The sequence below is a fragment of the Chrysoperla carnea genome, chromosome 4 (genome assembly GCF_905475395.1).
Source record: "Chrysoperla carnea chromosome 4, inChrCarn1.1, whole genome shotgun sequence".
NCBI lineage: Eukaryota > Metazoa > Arthropoda > Insecta > Neuroptera > Chrysopidae > Chrysoperla > Chrysoperla carnea.
This window is the reverse complement of record NC_058340.1, coordinates 61267957-61294601: the sequence shown is the minus strand read 5'-3', so window position 1 is coordinate 61294601 and position 26645 is coordinate 61267957. Positions and strand designations below refer to the sequence as shown.

Sequence of the window (26645 nt, the reverse complement as noted above, 5' to 3'; positions counted from 1 at the left end):
GACATACTATATTTATAAATTAATTATAAATACTCGGATAATTTACAAAGGTTTTTAATTAGCGAATTTGTCATCATTAATAAGTTAATTAAGTATCATATCCGTTCGTAAATACTTATATTTTAATTAAATTTCCGATAAATATAAATTTTTTTATTTTATTAAATATAAATAGGGGATAGTGTCGTACCTTGGATCACAATTTACATTTATGGTTTTAAAGACATTTGAACGCAATTATATTTGTTTACCTACAAAATTTTTTTTCGAATATTAAGAAGCAGCTACGTTTTCGACAGTAGTACAAATTATGTTGACAAATTTTAAAAATATAATTGGATCGTTGAAAATTTCGATAGACTACCAACATCGATATTCAATTTTTTAAGCATAATTGAAAATAAATGGATTAAAAAATTAATATTAAATTTATTTTACTCTAAAATTTATAAATTAACATAGGAATTTAATTTCGCATTGTAATTGAACAAATGTTATAATTATTTATTATAATTAATAATTATAACATTTGTTCAATAATAATAATTATTTTCATATATCGATTTTAAAACTCAAGAACTAAATATGCATACATTTGTATGTAATTTTTTTTTCATAATATTATAATACCTAAATGCCAGACAGCTTAAGAGATAAGATTGGCTATTCTTTATATTCAAATTTACTTGTTACCCGACCTTCTTAACATTCAAATTAACCTCCATATTCAGATCAGCATGACGTAGTGTGTAACAGAGATTACGTTTTTAGTTTACTGATCTAGACTCACAATCAATTTATGTGTAATGAGTTAGCAGACTACCAACGAAAAACACGTTTTACGTGATAAAAAAAGTGCTTTTAATTACTATAGTTTGAAATTTGATGCTCAAATATTTTGGCAAGAACTTTTATTGAGGAGTATCGGTGCTTTCTTGCAGTCTCTCTCATATGAAAAACCTAATTTACAAAATTCTAATGATTTGCGTTGCAAATGATTTTTTTGTAATAGGTTTTTAGCCCCCGAACCAAAAAAGGTGTGTTCTAAGTTTGACCGCTTTGTGTATCTGTCTGTGGCATCATATCGCCTTAACGGATGTGTCGTTTGAAAGGAAATTCAATGGGGAGTGTTCTTAGTTATGTTTCAAGTGCGAGTTTAAGGTTCCGTGCCTGGAACAACTAAAAAATAGGCGATGATCCTCAAAATCGGTTCAATTTTCAGAAGGCTCTAAGAAAAAAGGTAAAGTAATGGAAAGTGTTCTTAGAGACGTTTCAAGTGCGAGTTTAGGGTTTCGTACCCTAAAAATTTCTCGAATGTTGTTTAAATTTTGTAAATTTCACTTGTCTTAACTATTAACAAGCTTGCTTACTTTATTAATCTTCCAAAGAAAATTGGACAAAAGGTATTTATTTATATATCTTCCTATTCAACTGGAATAACTGATTAAAGTGTTCTAAGTAGGATCTAACATAAACTTGTAGATAGAGGTACTGCGACGTCTCAGTTAGACTCATTTACAAATTATTATTCACATTAATGAGTTGTTACCTAATGATAATGGGACTTACGTAAAGATTTATTGTTTTTTTTTTTTTCAAAAAATGATGTATTTAGTTTTATTCCTTTTGATTTTTCCATGAATATATTTTGTAACATATTGATTGATAGAAATATTGATAATAGATTTTGGTACAAATCTGTCTGAAAAATGAGCAAGAAACGATTTAAATTATTATTAATTACTTATTTCCGAAAATGTGGCTCTTGTTCTTCTGTTTGTTTACAGTAACGACGAGAAATGTATTTCCAACTAGGGCCCATTAATTTCTTGTAAAATTTTCTCGTAAACCATAGGCACATTAAGATATAATTTTTTTTTTTTAAAAGAACTAACATTTTTTAGTGTCAAATGAATTTTTTATGAATTTAACAACTTAAAAAATGTTCCTCCGTACCAAAAAGTTGCGATTTATACCTACAATAATTCAAAACAACAAGAAATCGAGTCCAATTATTTCGTGAATTTGTACTTGATACTTCTATTTGAGAATTTTAGCGATCTCATAAAAGTAACTTGGTGAATTTTTTGATTTTGTTAGGGAGATGGTGCTTACTGCCTAGGCAGTTTCATCTAATTATAAAATTTTAAAAATAGTTTGTTTTTTAATTTTGGAGTGTAATCTCAAACAGAGATTATTGGGTCGATTGAATAAAGAGTATTCTCTTACTCCCAAAAAAAAGTTGGGTGAATTTATCGTTCGGACAACGCGAATAAACACTTCAGTGTTCACGAAACCTCTGTTAGTATCTGGAAATAATGCACACAAGCCTATAAATAGTTATTACAAATGTATATAAATCGTCTTTATCTTATATATTATTTCTGTAGCCTGGTTTTTCCAGTCCACGCGAAATCTTTCTTATTCCTTTATCAAATTCTATTTACCTTTCATTATAAACCTTATCGTTCTGACTAATAGCGAAAAATCACAGTCTTAAAGTTTACCGCTTAGGAAAAATTGGTTAGAGAAATAATATTATGATTTAATTTAGTTATTTATGTATTTTGTATATCATATCTGTGATAAAATTGCCTATAAATAAAAAAAGTAAATTATCATTTATTTGTTATTTCTCTAGCTGTTTCCAGCCAAAGGTACTACGAAACTTCCGCGCGGGTCGAGCTAGTATATCATTAATATTTTCTACATAATTTAAATGATGTAAGAATGAAATGGGGTACATTTTTAATAATATATTTTAATGTAAAAATGATGATTTTATGAATATAACTACAATACAAAAAATTAATTATTAATTTGTAAACATATGTAAACAATTATATACCTACCTTAATAACACATACGAACCCTCATAATATTAGCATATTTTATAATGGAAGGGGTTGAATTGTAGATATGTGGTCATAAGACCCGCACGTGACAATATGTTAGAGTAATTTGAATATTAATTGTAGATACCTGAAATTGTTTTAGAGTTTTAGACTTATCGATGATACTTTTATAAAATTTTATACTTGTTCTATAATCTATATTATAGTATGAAATTTATATTATCAATGCGTTTCCTAAAATAACACTTTATAATCCGGTACTATGATAAGTTTCTAATATTACGATAAGCTAGTGCCGGGCATGGCTTTCATGAAGCCTCAACATAAAATAGAAAGACTGTAGGTAAAATTATTTTACCCTAAGGAGGCTTTATCCCTGTTTTTTAACCTGCGAAACAAAGAAATGGTCTACAGTACAGAGGGGTATGAGTTTGGGACAAACACACTCACAAAACTTCGTGAGTGGCTTCATTTCAGTGTAATCTACAACATTTTTACTAACGAAAACTTTGGAAATTGTAGCGTTAGCATAATAAAACATATAGGCCAGTATGTAAATTGAATTTTACTTATATTTATTAAAAAATTGTGTAAAAATTAGCCGGTTGTTCATAAATTTTCATACCCTCGTTTTTCCAACATGTTGGGGGTGGAGGTCACACCAAACGACCCAATACTTTTGTAGGCAACTATTATTCTCTCTTATTATGTTCATTAAAAAATAAATGTACATAGTGGCCTACATATTTCATGAGCCGTTTTCTTAGATCTACGGCTTAAACATGTCAGTTTAACGACCATATAACCATAACGACCATTAACGAACATAAAGCGAGTATGAAGTAAAACTAATTTTATGAAGACCTTTGAATAATATTGGATTTGAAGATCTCGATCAAACTTTATATCAATGTGTACTGTACAAAAATTATGGAAAAAGGAATTTTATAAGAGATAAAACAAGATTATCATGAATGGTCTCAAATTGACAGTAAATATGATTGGAAATAACTTTTACACTTTTTGTAGAAGTGTTTTTTGTAAATACATGTCCCTACTTCAATTCAAGTTAAATTTTAGTCAAATTTTATTGTCTGACCATAAATAATCACAAAATTAAGATAAACATTCTACTTTATCATACAAAAATCTTATCAGATTGCCGCCAAGGTGTCGGTCCACTCATATCAAATCTCTTAACTTATTTTAGATCAGAACAGAGTCTCGACAAACATTTGCTAGTTATCTTTTTGAAGTCAACATTATAAAAGAAGGCTTACAAAATAGGTGATAACATATTTTGTAAGCCTTGGAATTGGAGTCATATTATTAAGTATGACCAGAATACAATTTTTTTTTAAATGAAAAAATAATAATATTTATATATAAAATATTAGTTTTACAAAGTTATATTAATGTCTAGACTTTAAAAATTACAATATTGGTAAATATTGTAAATTAATAGAAAAGGTATATTCAATAACATTTTGGCGTCAAAGTCTTTGTATATCCAATAAAAATATTTAATACATTTTCATTGGTATGATAAAATCCAAGAGTTGTGTTTTCTTCTTTTTTTAAGCGAAAAAGAAAATTGAAAATGATGTAATATCGTTGTGTGCGTAGTCATGGTAGGGACAATAAAATCGATGCCAGCGCTTCCAGCGAAAAATTTTGGCGTTAAAGGAGACTGTTATGACTAATTTGTAATTCTCAAATTAAATTTATTGAAAAACACTAATTTATTAAACTTAATGCATTAAAAATTGTGAAAATAAGAAATCAAATTGCACAAATATTATTTTTCAAATGTAAATTATCATAATTATTTATTTAAATTTGTGAGACAATAATATTAAATTTTCAATGTAAGTCATAAATGCAATCCATACAATTATATATGCATCCATACAATTCTATAATATAATATAATTCAAATTAAAGTAGTGTATCTTTACCATGGAAACACCTCCAAAAAAACTCACGCACGGTGCGAAAAAGTTTATAAGAGTTAAGTAGCAATCATCACAAAAAAGTTGATTTCAAGACTGTTGAATTTTGTATACTTTTTAATATCCTAGATATATGAGATATATATCATTCATTATACCCTGTATATATGTAATATATATCAAGGTATACTAATTTTAGTCCCAATTTTTTAATGCTTAGAAATATTGATGATACGAGGAAAATTTTGGTATAAGAGTTCATAAGATCACTTGATAAGTCAATTTCCGGTTGTGCATCCGTCTGTCCGTGAACACAATAAATCAAAAACGAAAAGAGATATCAAGCTGAAATTTTTAGAGTGCTCAAGACGTAAAAAATGAGTTTGAATTCGTAAATGAGCAACGTAGGTCATTCAATTGATTTTCCTTGTAAACCGTTAGAGATAGAACGAAAGTCTAAATGTAAAAAATGTTCCTTATAAAACAATAAACAACTTCTGTTTGAAACATTTTTTGTTAAGATCACTATTTATCCGTAAGGGCGCAAATTTGATGAAACTTTGGTGTCAATTTTCTAAAAAACTATAAAAATGTGATGTTGAAAATTTGCACGTAGCTTCAAGTAGTGGTCTTGTGAAACATACTTGAAAACGAAAAAAAATTTTAGAAAATACTTTCAATTTTCGAATTTTTCGAAAACCAAAACAAATGGTGTCTGAAAGGCCGCGATAACAGTGTTGGTTTTTGTAACTTTTCTAATTTATTAAAAATAATGTAAGCATTTAACACTTTCTAAACAGGATATTTCAACAGTTAGCTCAGTCAATTCTTTGTTTTCACTTGTCTTATTAACATTATGGATAAAGTATATATCTTGTTTACTAGTGCGCACACCATAAAAAAGCTGTAAAAATTGCTGATTTCAAAATCAATTAAAAAAACTATTATACTCTAAAAATGATGCGAAAAGACATCTATTTTCAGCGTTAAATTAAATTTATAAATAATGGATTTAAATTTCTTAAATATTAATATGTTGGCGAAAATTTATATGAAATATTGGCGAAAAACGAAATATTTTTTTTTTATCTTTAATTGTCTGTAATTTCTGCAATTTTTTGTGTGCTGAAAAACGCTTTCAATACATTTTTCTAGACATCATTCCGGATCCAACGAGCTATATATTATACTAATTTGAACTTGTTGACTAGGCTATTAGCGTTAAATTTATGGGTATAGATTATATCGAAGAATATGGTATTCATACGAATTTAATAAGTGATTCTACGGTCGCTGTTAAAATTAGTCGAGCTTTAATACAGATTATGTTATTCTATTTTCCGTCGTAGGTTAAAAATCAATCAATCAAATCAATTATTTTCGTAAATAAATTCCTAATCTTAGTAAAAATGACGATTCGCATAAATATTTTTCCTTAAGTATTTTAACCTACAAATTAAGAGTCTTTTTAATCCGAATTGTCAACAAAACTTAGAAATTAATTGAATTTGTGATAAAAATATTAATCATTTTTCGAAAGCATTATACTGCAATTATATTTTTAGCCATAGTTTTCTCGAAAATATAGACTTATGTACTGTATCGAATATCAATGGGAGAAGGGAACCGGAGTTGTTGTTATAAATCTGTTGCATATTCTCTTAGAACACGATTTATGAACAGGAGTTGATTTCAGTAATTTAGAAGGAAACAGAGGGGGCAAAGCAGTTTTTTGACGATTTTGTGACTCTGTACAGCCCTTCCAGGTAAGTTTAGTTAGCATGTAAGCTTAGGTAAATCCCTTGGGGGGCTGTTAACTTCCCAGCATCCTTTTCATTATTTTAAAAACCAAAATAACATATTTTTCACGATTCGATAGACATTGCTCATCTGACTATTCCGCCTAACTACCTGGGATCAGGCCTAAAAATACTGTTAAAAATTTGTATTCTAATTAAGTATAATGTTCAGAAAGTGCCTATATTCGCACCGTGCGTGAGTTTTATTGGAGGCGTTTCCATGGTAACGATACACTACTTTTAATTATAAAATTGTATGGCTGCATACATAATTGTATGGATTGCATTTATGACTTACATTGAAAATTTAATAAATAATTATGATAATTTACATTTGAAAAATAATATTTGTGAAATTTGATTTCTTATTTTCACAATTTTTAATGCAACAAGTTTAATTAATTAGTTTTTTTTTTTTTCAATAATTTTAATTTGACATTGTCTATAACATTAACATGTAAATTAGTAATAATAGTCTCCTTTATCGCCAAAATTTTTTACTGGAAGCGCTGCCTGGCATCGATTTTATTGCCCCTACCATTACTACGCACACAACGAATTGGTAGTGTTAATACTTCAGTCCCGTTCTTAATTTTTATGTAAATATCTATTTCATATTTTCAAAAACATGAAAAAACAGAAATTAAATTTAATCTATCTAATGCAAAAAGTACTTAGTGAGGGAGAAATACAACCTTTAGTGAAGGGACATTGCCAATATCGAGTTTTTTTATAAATATAAATTACTTGACTGTAGGAATATTTTTAAACTTTTAATACTTAAATTTCCTAATGGTACTTAATAATCATTATTAGAAGACCAAAGATAAAAATCATTAATCTATTTTAAAATAATATTTACACATTTATTCATCAATATTTATTATTGATTTATTGTATTGTTATTATTGTCTAAAAGTTTTGACTTTTATACTTTTGTATATTTTCAATATTTAGCTCTGGTTAGGCAAATAAAAGAACTAAAAATAGAAAAATCAATATCTTTTCTATCATTTTTAGCGTTTGTAAATATTATATAGTCTAATCGACAAGTTCAATTTGGTGAAATATAGAAATACTAGTCGTAAAAATACGTTTGATAGCTTGATGAATTCGGAATGATAGCTAGAAAAATGTTCTAGAATCGTTTTTCAGCACCTAAAAAATTACCAAATTATTTAGTGTGAGATACTCGTTTTTGACGATATAACAGCAATCTTACGCGAAAAGACCTATTTTCAGAGTTAAATTAAAATTATAAATAATGGAGGTAGACTTCCGGAAGTGGGAGTTTTAATTGGAAAATTCCTTCTCTTTAAGGATCTTAAAATTTATTATATGAAAATATTTTGTGAAATATTGGAGAAAGATGAAATACCTTTTTTTTCATCTTTAATTGTTTATATCTTTTGCAATTTTTCTTGTGTTAAAAAAAACTTCTAGCACATTTTTAGACATCATGCCCGTAAGCACTCGTGTTATGAGTATTTTACTCACGCTCAATTTAAAACATAAATATCCTTATTTTTCAAATACTAGATTGAAACTTTTTCTATCTATATAGCGAGAAATCTATAATTTGATCATACAGCTTTGGTAGTTCAGTTGGGAAATCGGTGGTTCAGAGAGGGTTATGGTTTCGATCTCCACTCGAAATATACAATTCATAATATCTAAAATGACATCAATATAATATAGTACAATTACAGACAGAAATATTCTCAGAATATGCACTTTAAATAACTATAATAATTATATTATTTGTAATAATTAATTAATCTCAAAAGCAAAAGTGGTTTAACAAATACCAAGATAATTAAATTAAAAAAATTAAGTTCTAAGTAAAACTCAAACATAAGAAAAAAAAACTCATTCTTCAAGTATAGACCGGCATGTTATGAGTAATAAGCAGGATTTCATATCAGAACTTTATCGGAGTGATGAAATTTTAAACTTTTAAAGTGGAGTAAAATTAAATATCTCCGAGCTCTGATTCAGAAATATTTCGAACTTTTCCATTGAAATCTTAAAAATAAACTCAAACTAGTTTTAGCGTGAAACCGTAACAAACAAACAAACATGCTTACTTTCGCAATTTATAATATATAGAGATTTATACGTAAATCTTCAATGAAAGAGAAATTCTGAAAATGGAAAAAATAATAATTAGCGAAACCCTATTTCTTTGAGAGAGAACTTACATCGCGACCATTAGAGACTACATGTATAGAGAAGAAATTCCTTAAAAATGGTGTGACTTTAGATTCTAGAATACAATAACATTCTCGAAATAAAAATGATAATGCATTTTACTTGCATCTATCAAGTGGGTGTATGCTACACTTCATGTCTAGATAAAATTAAATTAAAAAAAAAAAAAACAAGTGAAAACAAACAATTGACTGAGTTAATTGTTGAAATATCATGCATAGGTAGTGTTGATTACTCTATCACATTACACATATACCTATACATGTCACACATACATAACTGATATCCCCATGTAATACATACTATACAATTTACGCCTAATTTGCGTCCTCACGGGTAAACAGTGATGTTTACAAACAAATGTTTCAAACAAAAGTTGGTTATTTACTTATTTTTTAACAAGGAATATTTATTACATTTAAACTTTTGTTCTATCTTTAACAGTTTACAAGATGGGTCCTACGGACTCAAGACCCAATTGAACTATGTTGCTCATTTACGAACTCGACCTCACTTTTAACGTCCTGAGTACGCTGTAAAAATTATGGCGGCCTTTCGGACATCATTTGTTTTGGTTTTCGAAAATTGAAAGTATTTTCTATAATTTTTCGTTTTCAAGAATGTTTCTCAAAACATAGTTGTTGATGCTACCAGCAAATTTTCAATTTCCTTTTTTTATATTTTTGGAGAAAATTGCCACCAAAGTTTTGTCCTACTTTGCTCCCTCACGGATAAATAGTGATTTTAACGAAAAAATGTTTCAAACACATTGTTTATTTTTTTTATAAGGAACATTTTTTAAATTTAAACGTTTTTTATCTCTAACGGATTACAAGAAAACTCAACTGACCTACATGGCTCATTTACGAATTCAAATTCACTTTTTTTTGTCTTGAGCACGCTAAAAAAATTTCAGCTTGATATCTTTTTTCGTTTTTGAATAATCGTGTTGAAAGACAGATGGACAGACAACCGAAAATGGACTAATTAGGTGATTTTATAAACACCTATACCAAAATTTTGTTGGTAGAATCAATATTTTTAAGCGTTATAAACTAGGGACTAAACTTAGTATACCTTGCATATTACAAATACGCATTGTATAAAAATATGTAGATATGCATAAAGCTAAATTAATAATAATACCTAATATTAAATATGAACACTTCAATTATATAGTTGATTAATAACAAAACTATTTTTTTGATTAGATTAATGCATTTTTATGTTGCACGAAGGAAATACGATTAAAATAATACAAAACACTTCAAAATAATACAAATTATAGGTAATAAAATCATTTTCTTTAATTAAAAAATTTTAATATATGTAAGTTATTAATTTATTGAATAAATAACGAGATTGTATTTAATCCTGAAAGGAATATATTGACAAAATTATATAAAGGAATTACACTAAATTTACAAACAAAAACATACCTGAAAGGAATAAATTAAATTACAACGTTATTTAATAGAATGTCCACTAATAAACGTTTATGATTCTAACACAATATAAATTATAAAAATCTTTAGTTCAGGTATGTCAATTGAAACAAAAGTAAACAATTATATCACTATGGAAGTGATAATAATTTACACCTTCCCCCCCGAAGTCATTTTTTGCGAAGTAAAAGGTGACAGCTTACTGCTATGAAAATAATTTGATTCACTTCTTTTCTTGCCACAATCAACTTCATAAAACGAAGATGAAATCCGGCTTAATATTTTAAAAGGCCCAAGGCGAACTTTGTCCATTTTATTGCGATTTAATTTGTTCCCATTCTCTACGTACACAAGATCTCCAATTTCAAATTGAAAAGTTGTTCGATTTTTGTCAACTCTTTTTTTATTTTCCATAAAACTTCTGGATGAATTAATGAAAGCTTGCTGGCGGTCTTCAGCTAAATCACTAGGTGGTTCATATATTGGCGAAATGTTTGATTTCTTGCCTAGGAGCAGATATTGTGGCTCATAGTTAGTAGAGCTATGAATCGTTGAGTTATAATTTTCAACACATTCAGCAGCAATCGTAGGCCATGCTCGTTTATCTCCATCAATAATTTTACACCTAATTCTATTAACTAGAGTTTGATTTAAACGTTCGTTGAGACCATTTGAACTTGCACAATCTATGCTTGTAAAAACAAGTTGGATACCTCTTCTATTTAGGTAATTTTTGAGTTCTACGGAATTTAGTCCAGTATATTGATCGGCAAGAATCAACTTTATTTTATTATTTTTAGCGATCGGATGTATAAGATTTATAAAATCTTTTGCGCATTGGCTTTTTGTAGTAGAAATCCAAGCATACCTGCTAAAATGATCCACTAGTATGTGCATAAATTTCTTTATAGACTTATTTCCGGCAAAACCACCCACTGTATCTATGGACAATATTTCATAGGGTTCTGTTGCAGGTCCAATTCTTGACAATTTTCCAATCAATCTTCCTCGGCGAGTTTTACTTTGCCTACATGTCACACAGCCTTTACAAAAGTCAATGATAAGTTTATCTAAATTTTTGAAATAGTAGTGTTGTCGTATTTTGTTTCTCATTTGTGCAACACCAATGTGACCATAGTGATTGTGCAACTTGTTAATTATTTCAAGGCCTAACTTTTCCGATACAAAAATCCGCTTTCTTCCTTTTAACATCTTAAATATAATATCGTGTCTACGCTCAGTTCCCTTTGCAGTTGTAAGTTCTCTTTGATTTTCATATTGATCCCTCTTTATTTCAGACAATTCTATAAAATTGACCACTTGAATGACATCTTCATTTTCGAAATATTCTAAAACTGGTTGCCGTGATAGTAAATCAGCGATAATATTTTCTTTTCCTTTTTTATATATTATCTGGAAATTAAATTGTGACAAGTAGTGGACCAGATCGCCAAGAATCTCATCAGTTCGTGACTTTGTTCTTAAATTTTCCAATGGTTTATGGTCACTACAAACGAAAAACTTGCGTCCAATAAGATAGTATTTCCAGTATTTAATGGCTTCTTTTATCGCCTTGCATTCTAAATGAATCGTTTCCATTTTCTTTTCTCTTTCTGACAGTTTTCTAGAAAAATAAGCTACAGGGTGTAATAGACCATCTGACTGTGGTTGCCTCAAAGTCGCTCCAAGTCCTTTTTGACTAGCGTCTGTGTCAATGTAAACATCTTTTTCGACATCATAAATTGATAAAATTGGACGGGAACACAGATATTCTTTGATCATGGAGAAGCTGCGTTCACATTCTTCCGTCCAAATAAATTCAGTATTTTTTTTCAGCAATCTGTGAAGGGGCTCAAATTTTTGAGCACTATGATCGATATATTTTATAAAGTAATTTATTGTTCCTAGAACACTTCGAACCCCAGATTTATCTGTAGGTCTTTTCAAATTTTTTATTGCCTTTAAATTTTCTTGTGCTGGTGATATTTTATTTTCTTCAATGTAATGGCCAAGATACTTAACCGATTGGGCTGCAAATTTACACTTTTCGAGCTTTAATTTAAATCCTTCTTCTCCTATTACTTCAAGAAATCTTGAGATATGTTGCATGTGATCTTTCCAATTGCGTGAGAAAATAAGACAGTCATCCATGTAGTTGACGCAAAACTCATCTAGGTTATTTCGTCTTATAATATTTGAAAGTATGCGTTGAAAGATTGCAGGAGCATTTTTCAATCCAAAAGGTAATACTTTGAACATAAATTTCCCGTACTTTGTAACGAAAGAAGTTTTCTCACGGTCCTTTTCTTTTAACCTAATACACCAAAAAGCGGAGTTTATATCAACAACAGTAAAGTATTTACATTTCGAAACTTTTTCCGTTATATCATTTATTGTTGGAAATGGGTAGCACTCTGGGATAGTTATTTTATTTAAGTTTCTAAAATCGATGCAAAGCCTTGATTTTCTTCCATCTTCTTTTTTATATGCGAGTGTTACCGGTGATGCGAACGGTGAATCAGATTCCTCTATTAGATCGGATGCTAGTAACTTCTGTACTTGATCTTTGATTTCACGTTCATCTGGTATAGAACATTTATAAGGGCGGGCCGTAACATATTCATCTCTCATTAACTTTATTTCGGCCTCTCTAGACTTTACTTTACCGACATCAAATTTATTTTTGGCAAAAATTTTCTTGTGATTTTCAATAATATTTAAAAGTTCTACTTTTTTTTCATATCCATCTATGTGATCTAATTTAGGTTTGAACTGATTTTCATTAGTTTCTTCTTGATGGTAAATTCTAATATTTTCAGTGTTTTTCTCTTCTTTTTCATTATCATTGATTTTACCTTCTTTATTAAAATTTTTAACATCTTTATTATCTTCTTTCTTTACATCTCTATTATCTTCTCTCTTTACATCTCTATTATCTTCTTTATTGACATCTTTATTATCTTCTTTCTTTACATCTATATTATCTTCTTTCTTTACATTTTCTTTATCTTCTTTATTTTCATTTGTAATTATTTTGTTAGAAATTTCACAAGATTTCTTCTGATTTTGATTACTTCTTATTTGGAGCATCTCATCATTTTTAGGTTTTTGGTATATGTTTAAATTCTCGTCTTGAATTAGTTTAAATTTTTTAATAGCATCTAAACCTAGTAACAGGTCATAAGAAAATTCTGAATTTTTAACTACAAAAGTATTCAAATTGTTTGTAATATTTCCAATTTTAAGCTTTATGTTTGCCCGGGCCGAACTAAAATTGAAACCATTAATTGTCTTGAATGCAGTGTTATGCTTTAACAAACTTGTTTTTAATACATCTACAACTCTTTGATTAATTAGACTCACGTTAGATCCTGAGTCATACACTGCTTTTATTTTCATTTTATCATCAATAATTACGTTTACATGAATTAATGGAATCAAATTATCCGGGCTCTCTAGTTTAAAGAATTTCGGTCAATTTCTATTTTCATCATTTCAGCCTCATTTTCTGAATCAGATTTCGTTTCAATTAAATTAGATTCTTTTTTCTGAGCGTACAGTATTTTATTTCGGCATTCGTTAGAGGGATGAAATCGATTTTTCCAACCAAGAGCTTCACACATGTAGCATGGTTTTTTCAAGGGTATATCAATTTGTTTCTTTTTAGTCGATTCTCCTAATTTTGTTTTTTCATGCCGATTATCAAATGGTTTATTTTCTTTCGAACGTTTATTATATTGACCATCTAGCTTTCGGAGTTCATTGTATAATTTTTTTATAGTGTTAATGTCTTCGCGATCTAGCTCATCTTGAACTTGAGATGGTAAACCCATTACAATCAAGTTTATTCTGGAACTCATAGTACTATCACTTTCTACTTCTAAACATAAATTTTCTTTTGTTAAAGCGTAATCGATCAATGAGCCGCCTAAGTATTTATAGGTATATGCTTTTCTGACAGCTGTCCAACCTTTGTCAATAAAAATGGAAAAAAATGAATTTCGCCATTCAGACCAATTAGTTAGACCAAATTTTTTCAAATTTCCTTCATACCAGTGTTTGGCCGATCCAGCGACAAAAAATCGTAAAGCTTCAATCATCTGGGTACCACTTTTTATTTTATTTCGGTCGCATTCACTTTCAAATTTAGAAAACCACTCAGAAGGGTTTTGTGTTTTGTCATATTTATCAAGAACAAACTTCTTTTCTATATTTTGCAATTTTATCTCATCTTTGTCATTTAATTTTAATTCTAATTCCTTGATTCTTTTAATTAAAAAATTTTCTTCTTGGAGTTTTTCACCCACATCAAAAAAAACTACAGATTCCTGTAACGGATAGTTTTTGTAGCTAAGGTTTCCATCTTCATCAAAATATTCTTTTTTCAAATCCTCATCTAATTTAATGCCAATTTTTCGGAAACCATTAATCGGTTTAATAGCAGCAATTGCACTTTTAATGGTGGTTTTTGATGATAATACCTTATGTTCATATAAATTTTTATGTTCATCTGGTAAGCTAAACCATAACCGCTTATCTTCGGATAGTCCAGCTAATTCAAAATATTCATCGCTTCTTCTTATTAAGTGGACAAACAATTTTTCCATCTTAAATGATTGTAATTTAATTTGTAAGTTATTAATTTATTGAATAAATAACGAGATTGTATTTAATCCTGAAAGGAATATATTGACAAAATTATATAAAGGAATTACACTAAATTTACAAACAAAAACATACCTGAAAGGAATAAATTAAATTACAACGTTATTTAATAGAATGTCCACTAATAAACGTTTATGATTCTAACACAATATAAATTATAAAAATCTTTAGTTCAGGTATGTCAATTGAAACAAAAGTAAACAATTATATCACTATGGAAGTGATAATAATTTACATATATTGTAGATATACGCAAGTTTTAATATTATTACATATTTTCTAATTTACATAAAATCCCGTAATTAGGGGAAATCCATAATTATAAAATTTTATTACGTGAGATATTATTTACTTTTAAAATGCAATAAAATTCATAAAATAAATTATTTAATTTTTCCTCGAAAAATTTCAATTCCACATGGCAAATAAGGAAATGACTTTGCCGAGGCTCTCCTAAAAATCATCAGTTCGGATTTACCTTGAAATTAGGCAATACATATTAGACTTATTTACATTACACATGACGTATTCCTGATGGATTTTTTTCTTGCATTTTCGAATTCTGCGTAAAACAGTTATAACGTTTAATGGACGACTCATTTTAGATCAAAAAAGGCTAAAATTCAACCTATCAGGCCAGTTTTTTTCAAATGTTCAAGAAGATCCATATGTCAAAATCTACATCTAACTTCTTGCCGCTAGAAACTTTGGCCATTGCTATGGGCCAAAAAAGCCCATTATTTTAATAAGTGATTTTTGAAAATTTCAAAACCTTGAAAATATGCAACAAAATGGGCCAGAAACGTACATTTGGGGGTTTTCCGGATCGCTGATCAATATCTGAAGTCAGAATTTCGATATATTCCCCCTCCGGGAAAAACTCCCATGAAGGGGGTTAGTGTATCCCCATTATAACTTCAGAATCGTGATCAGAGACGCCGAAAACTCCCGAGTATACGTTTCTGACCAATATTTTCAAGATTTTAAAATTTAAAAAAATCACTTCATAAATGGATTCTAATGATTGGCCTATTTGGCCCATAGCAAAAACCAAAACTTTCTAGCGGCAAAAAGTTAGATGTAGATTCCGATATATGGACCTTCCTGATCGTTTTAAAAAAAAAACTGGCTCGATAAGTTAAGGTACAAAAAAATTCTCTATGAAATGCTAAAATGACACGACTATTAAGTGAAATGTAAAAAATTAAAAAACCCCGACAAATTTTTCGGGTACGGAACCCTAAACTCGCACATGAAACACATCTAAGAACACTCACTATCCATTAAATTACTTTTTTCCTTAGAGTCTTCTCCAAACTGAACTGATTTTGAGGATCATGGTATGTTTTTAGTTGTTCCGGAACCCTAAACTGGACATTACACACACATAGCGGTCAAATTTATAACATCTCTTTTTTTGAATAGGGGGTTAAAAATAGAACTTCTACCTAAAAATTTTATAAAAACCCTTTCCTATAAAATCTGTAAAACAGAGGCGGATCATATACTAAATCCTGGGTTCCCCGCAAGCTGCAGAGTGCTCTATTATAATTATTTAAATGTACTATGTATTATTAACTCATGCCATTCTCTCATTTCAATGTAAAATTTTGGTGGATGATTGTATTTAAAAAGATTTGTTTAGAAGAGGAACAAAGGTTCGCATGGTCCCCATGACCTCGCCCCTAAATCCGCGCTTGTACAAAATCTATACGTAAAACATTTGACCGCAATTTGTGGTATGGTGATTTATGATAACGTCAACAAATTAATTGTGATAAGAGCACTCCAGCGACCGTCCCGTCGCGGTTGTATTGCTTAACACAAAAAAATTATACAATTTTCATAATAATGTAACGAGTGATTTTTAACGATCGATCGATTGATGGTGATGCTGATCAAGTGCGTATTCGGTACCTAATTGTAATACTGACATCATTTTACCATCATTTACCATTTATGCATTCAATCAGCTGTTTGCCATTGGACGAAAAATTTTACAAATAGAGATAATTAAGAGGGCGCAAATGAATAATTTTTAAAGTAGGGGAAAGTGGTGTAAAATTATTATGCCTTAAAGTAAAATGATTCTTTGTTTTAAGTGATATATTAAGGACATATATATTATATTTATCTATAGATAGCAAATATAATAATTTTAAAGCTATCGATTTTATAGTAAAATCTTTTTTTTGGGTAAGCTTTCGCGTATTAGTTGTTTAACTAATCATTGATGTAACGTAAAAGAGCTATTATTTTATGTAAACTGTTTGGTAAAAAATGCCTACATTTTACCCACCTATTCTTCAAAGGTCGGTAAAACGATCTTTTTTTAAAAATATTAAATAGTTCTAATAATTTGAATAAATCAAAAGAAATAGGAGTGCAACAATTGAATATTGCAACATTTGAAAAAAGAAATCAAAAATTTTTCGACGTTATACATATCTCGAATAGTTTGGCTATAAATTACATTTTTTATAAAGAGGGTCATTTTTAGAGACCTTCCCCTATTTTCGATCAAAAAGTACGAGCAATTTTTTGATAGATATGTAGAGAGTGATGCAAAACTACGATGAAATTGAAGTTTCGCCACTCTGAATTTTAGTATTCAGCTGTTTTAATTGTAGAGCTTCAAAATTCATACTCGGCCCATCATATTAAGCTCTACTTTGCATTTTTCCAGTTTTTATTATGAATACTTTAGTATCTCATGCTTCCATGTAAGTATTTAATAAACAAGATGCCAATTTAGAAATCGAATAATCACAACAACAAAGTATTTAATAATTTGATGGTGCGAGCGAAAAAACAAAATCTTATAAGGCTACCTTTCGTAAAATGAACTTAATTTGCGTAAAACCCCTATTAAAACTTATAAAATATGACCGAGATTTATCCCTTCTTTTGAATAAAGGAACATGAATAAAGGGTGGCATTTTTTTCATTTCATCGCCGAGTCTTTCTTCTGCTTAGGGAAAGTCAAGGTCGATTAATTTGCACATCATTACTTTAGACTTAGACTGTTTTAAAAAATTTGACATGTTTTTTTTTGTAACTATTTGTAATATAAAGCGGTGAAGCGTTTAATTCTGAATGTCTCAACCCATTTACGTAGATTATAGCACCGATTTATCTCGTATGTGTGTGACAACGAGTTTTTCCTAATCTCCCTGTGTAAACATAACGGAATTGTGTGCAATACATAGTACGGCATATCTCGTTCACAAAAATAAATGCGTGGGGAGACAATTTTTTTTTTCGTTTTTATTATTTTATTATATTTTCATTTTACAATAGGTACCACATAAATTTTTACTGTTAACAAAAAAGTAAATAGTATAACTGTACCTATAATAGGGTATTCCACTATTTTTGAAAAAGTAATTCAAAATGTTGATTTTGCTAATAAAAAGCCACAAAAAATTTATTTCGGAAAAATACACACGCTTTCTTGCCAAAAACTTAAATTAAATTTTGAACCTTTTTTAAACTGTCAAAAACGCGGGCATCCAATTTGATGACGTAATATGGGTATCACTATATGAAATAACACAAATAAGTTTGACAGATATATTCATAGACATTTGATTATAATAAATATAAATACTTATTATCTATGTATATATTATACCTAACTGTCTACACTGAACTAACTGATGGTATATGACTCATACCGCTATGATATCATAGCAGGGCTTACCCGCGTTTTAGGTCACGTGATATACAGTTTAAAAATTAATATTTTTAATTTTAATATTTTAAAAGAAAAATGTGCTTTTATGACTCGAAATCAGAATATTTAAGTATATTTTTACATAAATTTTAACTTTTTTCAAATTTCATGATTTATTTTTGACTAACGATAATACCAAAAGTTGTTTTGCAAGAAAAAGATAGAAAAAATTATTTAATTACTTATATTATCTTTTATGTTTATCAATCGATTTTAATTTTGATTTCAGACCTTGGCATCTATTCTAGCACATTTTCACATTTTTAACGAAAGGTACATTGAAATCGGTATCAGAACAAAGGCCTTTTCTAGGCATATTACCCATTGAAAATTTGTATATTCAATTAAATTGTTAGAATTATTTGGAACACCATGATATAAGTAACTTGCATATTATAAAATTGCAAAAAAGGGAGAAAGATATTTACATATATGCATTAAATGCACATTCCTCTCTCGTTTTAATGGAGACAATAATACAAATACCAGTTATCTATATGGAATAGGATAATAATAATATTTATCGAATATAAAACTGAGCTTACAGTAAAACCATTTTTCAGGTACAAGAAACTTTTTTTAAATGGTTGTGAAATCATCAATTTTGAGAAATAATATCTCATTTCGAATTTGTCTTAATGCAATTAGTAAAAATTTTCTTTATATTCTAAAAATGATTATTTCGGAAAGGGATCTTTAAATTTTCATTAATTTCGTTTATCCAAATTTTTACCAGTTTTTACCACTACTTGGTTAATTTTGACTATTTTTATATTTACAAAATTTAAGTAAATTTTGAAAATTATCTTTTCCATTAGAAAAATCTAACTCAGTTTCTAAAATAGCGGCCGCTTTTTTATAGCCATACATTTTTATCATTTATCTCTTAATTATCGCAGAAAAAATATATATAACGGATGCTTTTTTACAAAGGGCGACTGCGCTTTTTTTTGCTAAATAAAGCCATTGGTATAGCCCGCTCAAATTTTGACAAGGCATGTTTACTGCGGATGTATTTGGTCATATTATGACAAAATATTTAAATAATTTATTTAAAGATAAATAAAAGTAAAATAAAAAAAATTTAAAAAAAAAAAACTTTTTAAAGGACAAGCTTTTATTGTACTAAAAAGTAGAAAATAATTTTATCTATAAGTCACTCATACACGACTATTTGTAAAAGCTTGAGGCGTTCAATTTAAAATATCAAAAATAAATCGGAACACCTCATCTACTCCACATACCTAATTACTTTTCGATTCATCCTGATATTAAGCGCCTCAAGCTTTTAAAAATAGTTGGGTATGAGTGAATTATACGCTTGTCCCTTTAAAAGTATTTTTTATTAAAATTTTTAATTTAAGACTAAATGTATTTATATAAAATATGGTGGAAGCGATGGGAAAATCAGAACATAAATACTTTAGCCACAAATCACTAAAAACCATTTGTTACCCCTTTTCACCCCCGACGCACCCCTTTCCGGCTAAATGCAGCTGTTTTAAGTTTGTTTCCTGAGTTATACATATTATGTTCTACACAAAAATACGGGTCCGATCCTGCAACTAATTTTTTCCAAATGTAACCAATATCAGAGAGGTATTTAGACTGGTGTATAAGAAAATTTGCATTTTATAAAATATTTCACACATTTTATAATATAATGTGTATAAAGTATATAAAGTTTTACTGTAATAACGTTTAGGGTACTTAAGATAAAATTCATTTTATTGGCCAGTTTGAAAAAAGTCCTTTTAACAAAAAGTTGCAGTATGTATGAGATCTTTATATAAATATATTTATTAGGTACAAAAGTTTTAGACATACATTAGCTAAGCAACAAGGTCCTTTTTAGACAGTTAATATTTAGTCCTTCCTGTGTATGAAAGGAATACACACAGGCCATAATCGTTCATAACACACCAACAGTGATTTTTATTTTTTGATAAAGAGATTTCGTTAGTAAACATTCAAGTGTTAACCATATGCCTTTTTAATTTTTTTTTTTTTTGGAAAATTTAATTTTGTGTTAAAAATGTTTTTAAAATATTATTTATTCGTTTGTTTAATTTATTTAATAGGTAAGCAATAATTTATTTTTAAATATTTTAATAAGAAATAATAATTGTGTTGTATTGAATTGGCGCGATATGAATTTATTATTGACTATATATTCAGACTTTGTAACCGTTTCTTTTTCTTTAAATGACATATTTACGCGTAAGCAAAATTTCATAAAAATGCGGTTTCTGCCTTTTAAAATATTTTCAATTTTTAAACAAAATTTTAGTTTTTAAAAGACTCATAGTTTTCTGATTATAAATAAGTAAAAAAATTGACTGATTTCCGCAAACCGGAGTCCTTCGATTGACTGTTGCTATTTAGGTATTATAAAAGCTAAATAAAAGGCAGATCAGAGAAGAAATCAAATCAAATTGCCCGAAATTGAATTATGTCGAATAAAAATGTGTTGACTTTTTACATAGTTTAATTTAAAATTATACAGAGTGTCCCAATAGTCATGATATGAAAATATCTTTGGCGAAAGAAGTCTTCGTAAATTATCGATTTAATTTTGAGAATTCTTCAAATCTGGTTAAAAATAAGAAACTTATGACTGCAATCTGCAATTCATTATATGACCATTTTTTGCACTCCGAAACAGTAAATTACACACGGAAAATGAAAATCAAATAAAAAAAGACATTTTTTGTACAAAATGATCCAATTACTTAACTAAAAAAAAATATGAATTCATTTTCACTATTATAAATATCAATTCATAAATTATCCGACTGATACATGATACATGATTGAAATCGACATGACCTTATTTGGATCAATAGCCGAATAAACTTGCCATATAGGTACAGAATGGGGTTGAGAAGTTGGTAAACGCTATAAAAATAAATTTCATTAATTTTTCCAAAAAATATCTATGTACCTTAACTTCCATTAAAAAAACGTTAAAATTAAGTACGGAGAGAATTAATTGTGTTTTTCAGGAAATTGTATTGAAGTTGACCGCCTCTTTTAACGAGTTGACGATAAAAAAGAATTCATTTTAATATTTCTTTTTTTCTTTTTAAATTATTTTGTTAACTAACTTCTATCTTTTAATAACAAATTATTCCATTTGGCACTTTTATTTAATTAACTGATTGTTTACTAATGAAGCCATTAGTAAATGGTTTCAACAAGGCCATATATTTTAACCAACGGAGGTGATTATCGTTTATTTATTAATACCTAACTTTATTGTTAGTTTACAAAATAATTAAAATTTGTTAAATGGTTGAGAACAAATCAAAGAAAGTAAAATACATAACATCAACGTATGGAAAAGGCTTTTGTCCTAAATTTGAAAAATTTGTTTATACATTACTTTAGTATTTGATTTATACCAAAAAAGTATTATTTAAAAAAAAACACTATTATGTATTTTGCTTTTCAAATTCAAATTTACTTCGAAAACAATTTAAAGTGTCATGGCGTCTTGAATCACATCATGACTTGTCATACACTTGATTTTGTGTATACAAGTATAAGCAGTTGTAATCAAGTAAACTGCTTCGTTCTATTAAAAAGTAATGTTGATTAAATTGCGTTTGCCATGGTGTGACATAAAACTTTCAATACTTTATGACTTTCAATAATTTTGTTGTCACGTGACTGAATGAATAATTTTACTAAAATTATTTTACAAAAATTATAATAATCCTTATTTTTTATGAAAAATAATTTTGTGTTTTGTTATCTTTATCTTATTATTAATTTTAACACCGTTAGGACATTATGATTGAAATTTTGGGTACAGCTTTATATATGTATAGATCGTCAACTCTTAACAAAAAAACTTAATCAAAAAGATAAAAATATGAAATAATAATTTTTAATTAATATGATTTTTTCCCGATAGATTTATCCCCACAACTGTTGGCCGAAGATAACAATATTAAATATAAGGTCCAAGATAAGAATGGGAAAACATGTATTTTTGCTAATTTCGATATTACGCTAGAAATTGGATACGATGAGGAAGACAAAAACAAAAAGGTAAATTCTTATTTTATTGCACTTATGTTTTCTAGGTTATTTTTTTTCGTTTTTATTGTTTAGGTGAAAGCAGAATTACCCGAAAATGTGGAACAGGAAGGAGATTGTTCAGAGTCATTATTGGTATTAAAATGGACACCTGACGACGGCGAATCTACAACTACCACCACAAAACCAACTACAGAAGGTTCGACTGAACCAACTACAGAAGGTTCGACTGAACCAACTACAGAAGGTTCAACTGAACCAACTACAGAAGGTCCGATGGAACCAACTACAGAAGGTCCGACTGAATCAACTACAGAAAGCACTACTGAATCAACTACAGAAAGTACGACTGAATCAACTACAGAAAGTACTACTGAATCAACTACAGAAAGTACGACTGAATCAACTACAGAAAGCACTACTGAATCAACTACAGAAAGTACGACTGAATCAACTACAGAAAGCACTACTGAATCACCTACAGAAAGTACTACTGAACCAACTACAGAGAGTACTACTGAATCAACTACAGAAAGTACTACTGCACCAACTACAGAAAGTACGACTGAATCAACTACAGAAAGTACTACTGAATCAACTACAGAAAGTACTACTGAATCAACTACAGAAAGTACTACTGCACCAACTACAGAAAGTACGACTGAATCTACTACAGAAAGTACTACTGCACCAACTACAGAAAGTACGACTGCACCAACTACAGAAAGTACTACTGCACCAACTACAGAAAGTACGACTGAATCAACTACAGAAAGTACTACTGAATCAACTACAGAAAGTACTACTGCACCAACTACAGAAAGTACGACTGAATCAACTACAGAAAGTACTACTGAATCAACTACAGAAAGTACTACCGAATCAACTACAGAAAGTACGACTGAATCAACTACAGAAAGTACTACCCAATCAACTACAGAAAGTACGACTGAATCAACTACAGAAACAACAACTTCAGAATCAACCACTGAAGAAAATTCTGAATTGAAAACAAGACAAAGAAGATCATTATTAGCCGTTACTGCTGATAAAAACGACGATGAAAAAAAATCAACAATAATGTTGTATTTTAAGAAAAATGATAACAAAGAATTCTACATTCATAAAATTGAAACTAATATAATACTTGATTCAAGAATTTTAAAGGATGTTGAAGATAAAGACAGTAAGTTTTCATTATTCATTATAGACCGGTATTTAGGCCGAAAATTGGGACGGAACTTTCATCCTGACGCTGTTCAGATCAATTATTGGGATTCTTTTAAAATATGTTTCTAGCCTACTCCAATATTTTTAATTCTCGTTTACTTCGAAATGTACCTATTTGTACAATTGAAATTTTTTTTCTCGGATAAACATTCACTAAGAATGGAATTGCCAAAGTTGGAAAGATCTTCTTGATATTTTGTAAAGAGTCATAATTGTTAATTGCGAGTAACTTTTCTAAGTAACATTTCGCCAACTTATAAAAAAGAAGGGTAGTTTACCAAAATTAAAAATAGTGATTCCAAATTATTGGCTACCCTGTACATTATTAAGAAGTTTTAAATATCCCTACATACTTTTCAGAATAAGCAAAACTTCTTATAAAGAATGACTTTTTTTCTTAAAATGAAAAATAAGGAAATTTACAAGTATAGTTACCTCTATCCGGGGACACACCATATGTATTACGATGTAAACACAAATCAAAAATTCCGGATTGATGTGAGTAATGTTAGGATCAGAATTCCAACTCATTTTTCGAGAAAAAATTCAAGCTATTTTTGTTAGTTGTTATTACCACTTGTTTAATTTGTTTGTTTAGTTATACAAAATAGTAGTAACAAATATTCATGAATTTGTTTTCCTTTTTTTTTAGAATATTTAAATAAAGAAGTAGTCGATAAAGTTGAGAATGCGGAATTATTCAAAACACCGGTTGGACAGAGTTACAAATGTGATAAAGAAAGTGAAGTTGATGTGAAATCAGTAGAAGATAAAACTAAATTGTATTTCAAAGATTTACAAATTCAAGCTTTTAATGAAGAAGACGAAGTAAAATTCGGTGACGGTAAGTTATTTTTAAAATAATACAACGTGCCCTAATGTAATTACTCACGATTTTTTTAATGACAAAGACAGCCTTAAAAGTGACTGAATTGCCATAGTATTTATGCCAGAGCCATCCTACACGCCGTGCTTTGATAACATTAACAATGTTGGGGTCCCTATACATTGCATAAACTTCCTCATTTGTCCTTCTTCTCCAAAGCCCACACTGATCTTTCACACCTCCATAAATTTTCCTTAAAACTTTCCTCTCCCAAATCAGTAATTTATTAGCCACTGCCTTGTTCATAGCCCACGTTTCCGACCCATAGAGTACCGTCAGCCTAATCATTGTTTTGTAAATCCGGGCCTTCACCCATCTTGAAACCATTGGAGATAGCAAGATGCTTCTCAAGGTACTGACGACCTTGCTTCATGAATAAACAAATGAATTTATTTCGATAAAAATTTCAACTAATTTTATTAAACTGTTTGTTACAGCCGTTGAATGTCCTTCATCTTCAAGTAGTCCTGCACTTGCAATTACGATTGGTGTATTAGTTGGTGTCATAGTCGTGGTTGCAATTATCGGTGGAATTTATGGTTATCGACGATCAAAGAGTCAAGGATATCAAAAGAAATACGAAGTGCCATAAATCAAAAACAATTTTGAAAAAGTACTTAATAAAATTTAATAATTTTATTATTATTGTTAAGAAAATTATTTTAATATTTATATAAATGTATATATTTATACGCCTGCAACTTACCCTCAAAATGTAGTTCACATAAGTAATGAAAAATTGCCTCTGAATCGATAGGCACTACACAACCAATAATCCAAAAAAATATGGTAATTATCGGGTGTATTCGAGTGTCACTTTTGGTAAAGTCAAACCAAAAGTATTTCGATAATTAAATTAGGATACGTTGCAGGCTTATAACAGTTTTAATCTAAATATTCTAAATTGAATTAAAACCTAACCTAGTTGAATACTTAATTTCAATTGTAAAACCAAAATCTTATCGAACATTACACGATTAATTGATAATTTCTATTTTTCCACGTGTGGAAAACTGGCTCCAAGTGTCCTAAATTTCAATATTATTTACTTGGTAACCAAAATTGGTTTTCTCAGAACGGTTATGAGAGCAAAATGTCGACCACTTGTTCACACCTTTAAAGTTCTAAAGTGCATTTTAAGGTGTCATAATTGACATATTTTTGGAGAATAAAGTTATCTTCATTTTTTGAGGCTTAAAATTTTCAGATTACCTGCAACTACAAGCTTGAAATGAAGACGACTTTATTCTCCAAAAATATATCAGTACTTTACACCTTGGAGTACTTAAGAATATCACAGCTGTGGGCAAGTGATCGACATTTAGCTCTCCAGCGTTCGTTTTGGCTCATTACGACCAATTTTTCGATTTATCCAATCATCAGTGGATATAAATGTCTTGGTTCAGGATATTTAAGTTAGATGGACAGTAATTAGAATAATGCCACTTTTTATAGAATAATTACTGCACATTAATCTATAAACTGCGATTTTTTTCGATATTCACAGCCTCTGCTTGAACCAAAAGAAATCGTTTGGTGAAATTGAAAGTTTGAAACCGAAAAAAATATCCAATAATTAAATTTCTATCATGATTTATATTTTTATGGTTTTACGGTTTTACTAATTAAAATTAGTTTATTTTCGGTTTTAATTGCAACAGTATTTAAGTTTAAAACTATGTGATAAACATTTTTCAATCGTAATTATTCGTCGAAATTAAACGAAGCCTTAATACAAAAAAAAAAGAATTGTTTTTGTTAATTTATTTTTGTTTCTGTAAATATGTATAAAAAAAAATTGTGTTCTTTAGAAAGATTTTTT

At 28.9% G+C, this 26645-nt stretch overlaps 2 protein-coding genes across 2 annotated transcripts in view; one reads left to right on the top strand and one right to left on the bottom strand.

The window, feature by feature from the left end:
• Nucleotides 1-14869, bottom strand: part of LOC123298831 (lipase 3-like) — a 32407-nt gene extending 17538 nt beyond the window's left edge. Inside the window, exons 1-2 of the mRNA XM_044880926.1 lie at nucleotides 14566-14869; nucleotides 13959-14232 (exon numbers count right to left, since the gene is read on the bottom strand). Coding sequence (XP_044736861.1) covers nucleotides 13959-14232; nucleotides 14566-14869 — 578 coding nt within the window. The remainder of the gene's footprint in view (nucleotides 1-13958; nucleotides 14233-14565) is intronic.
• Nucleotides 14870-20481: 5612 nt separating this feature from the next.
• LOC123297378 (flocculation protein FLO11-like) lies at nucleotides 20482-26377 on the top strand. The gene is made up of 5 exons (XM_044879017.1): nucleotides 20482-20744; nucleotides 22583-22719; nucleotides 22783-23893; nucleotides 24590-24781; nucleotides 25261-26377. The coding sequence occupies exons 1-5, from the start codon at nucleotides 20699-20701 to the stop codon at nucleotides 25413-25415; spliced, it is 1641 nt and encodes a 546-aa protein (XP_044734952.1). The 5' UTR covers nucleotides 20482-20698; the 3' UTR covers nucleotides 25416-26377.
• Nucleotides 26378-26645: the final 268 nt, after the last annotated feature.

Coding starts and splice junctions, on each gene's coding strand:
- LOC123297378 (XM_044879017.1), top strand. CDS start 20,699: ATGTTTTTAAAATATTATTTATTCGTTTGTTTAATTTATTTAATAG. Junction 23,894..24,589: donor GGATGTTGAAGATAAAGACA/GTAAGTTTTCAT, acceptor CTTTTTTTTTAG/AATATTTAAATAAAGAAGTA. Junction 24,782..25,260: donor CGAAGTAAAATTCGGTGACG/GTAAGTTATTTT, acceptor TGTTTGTTACAG/CCGTTGAATGTCCTTCATCT.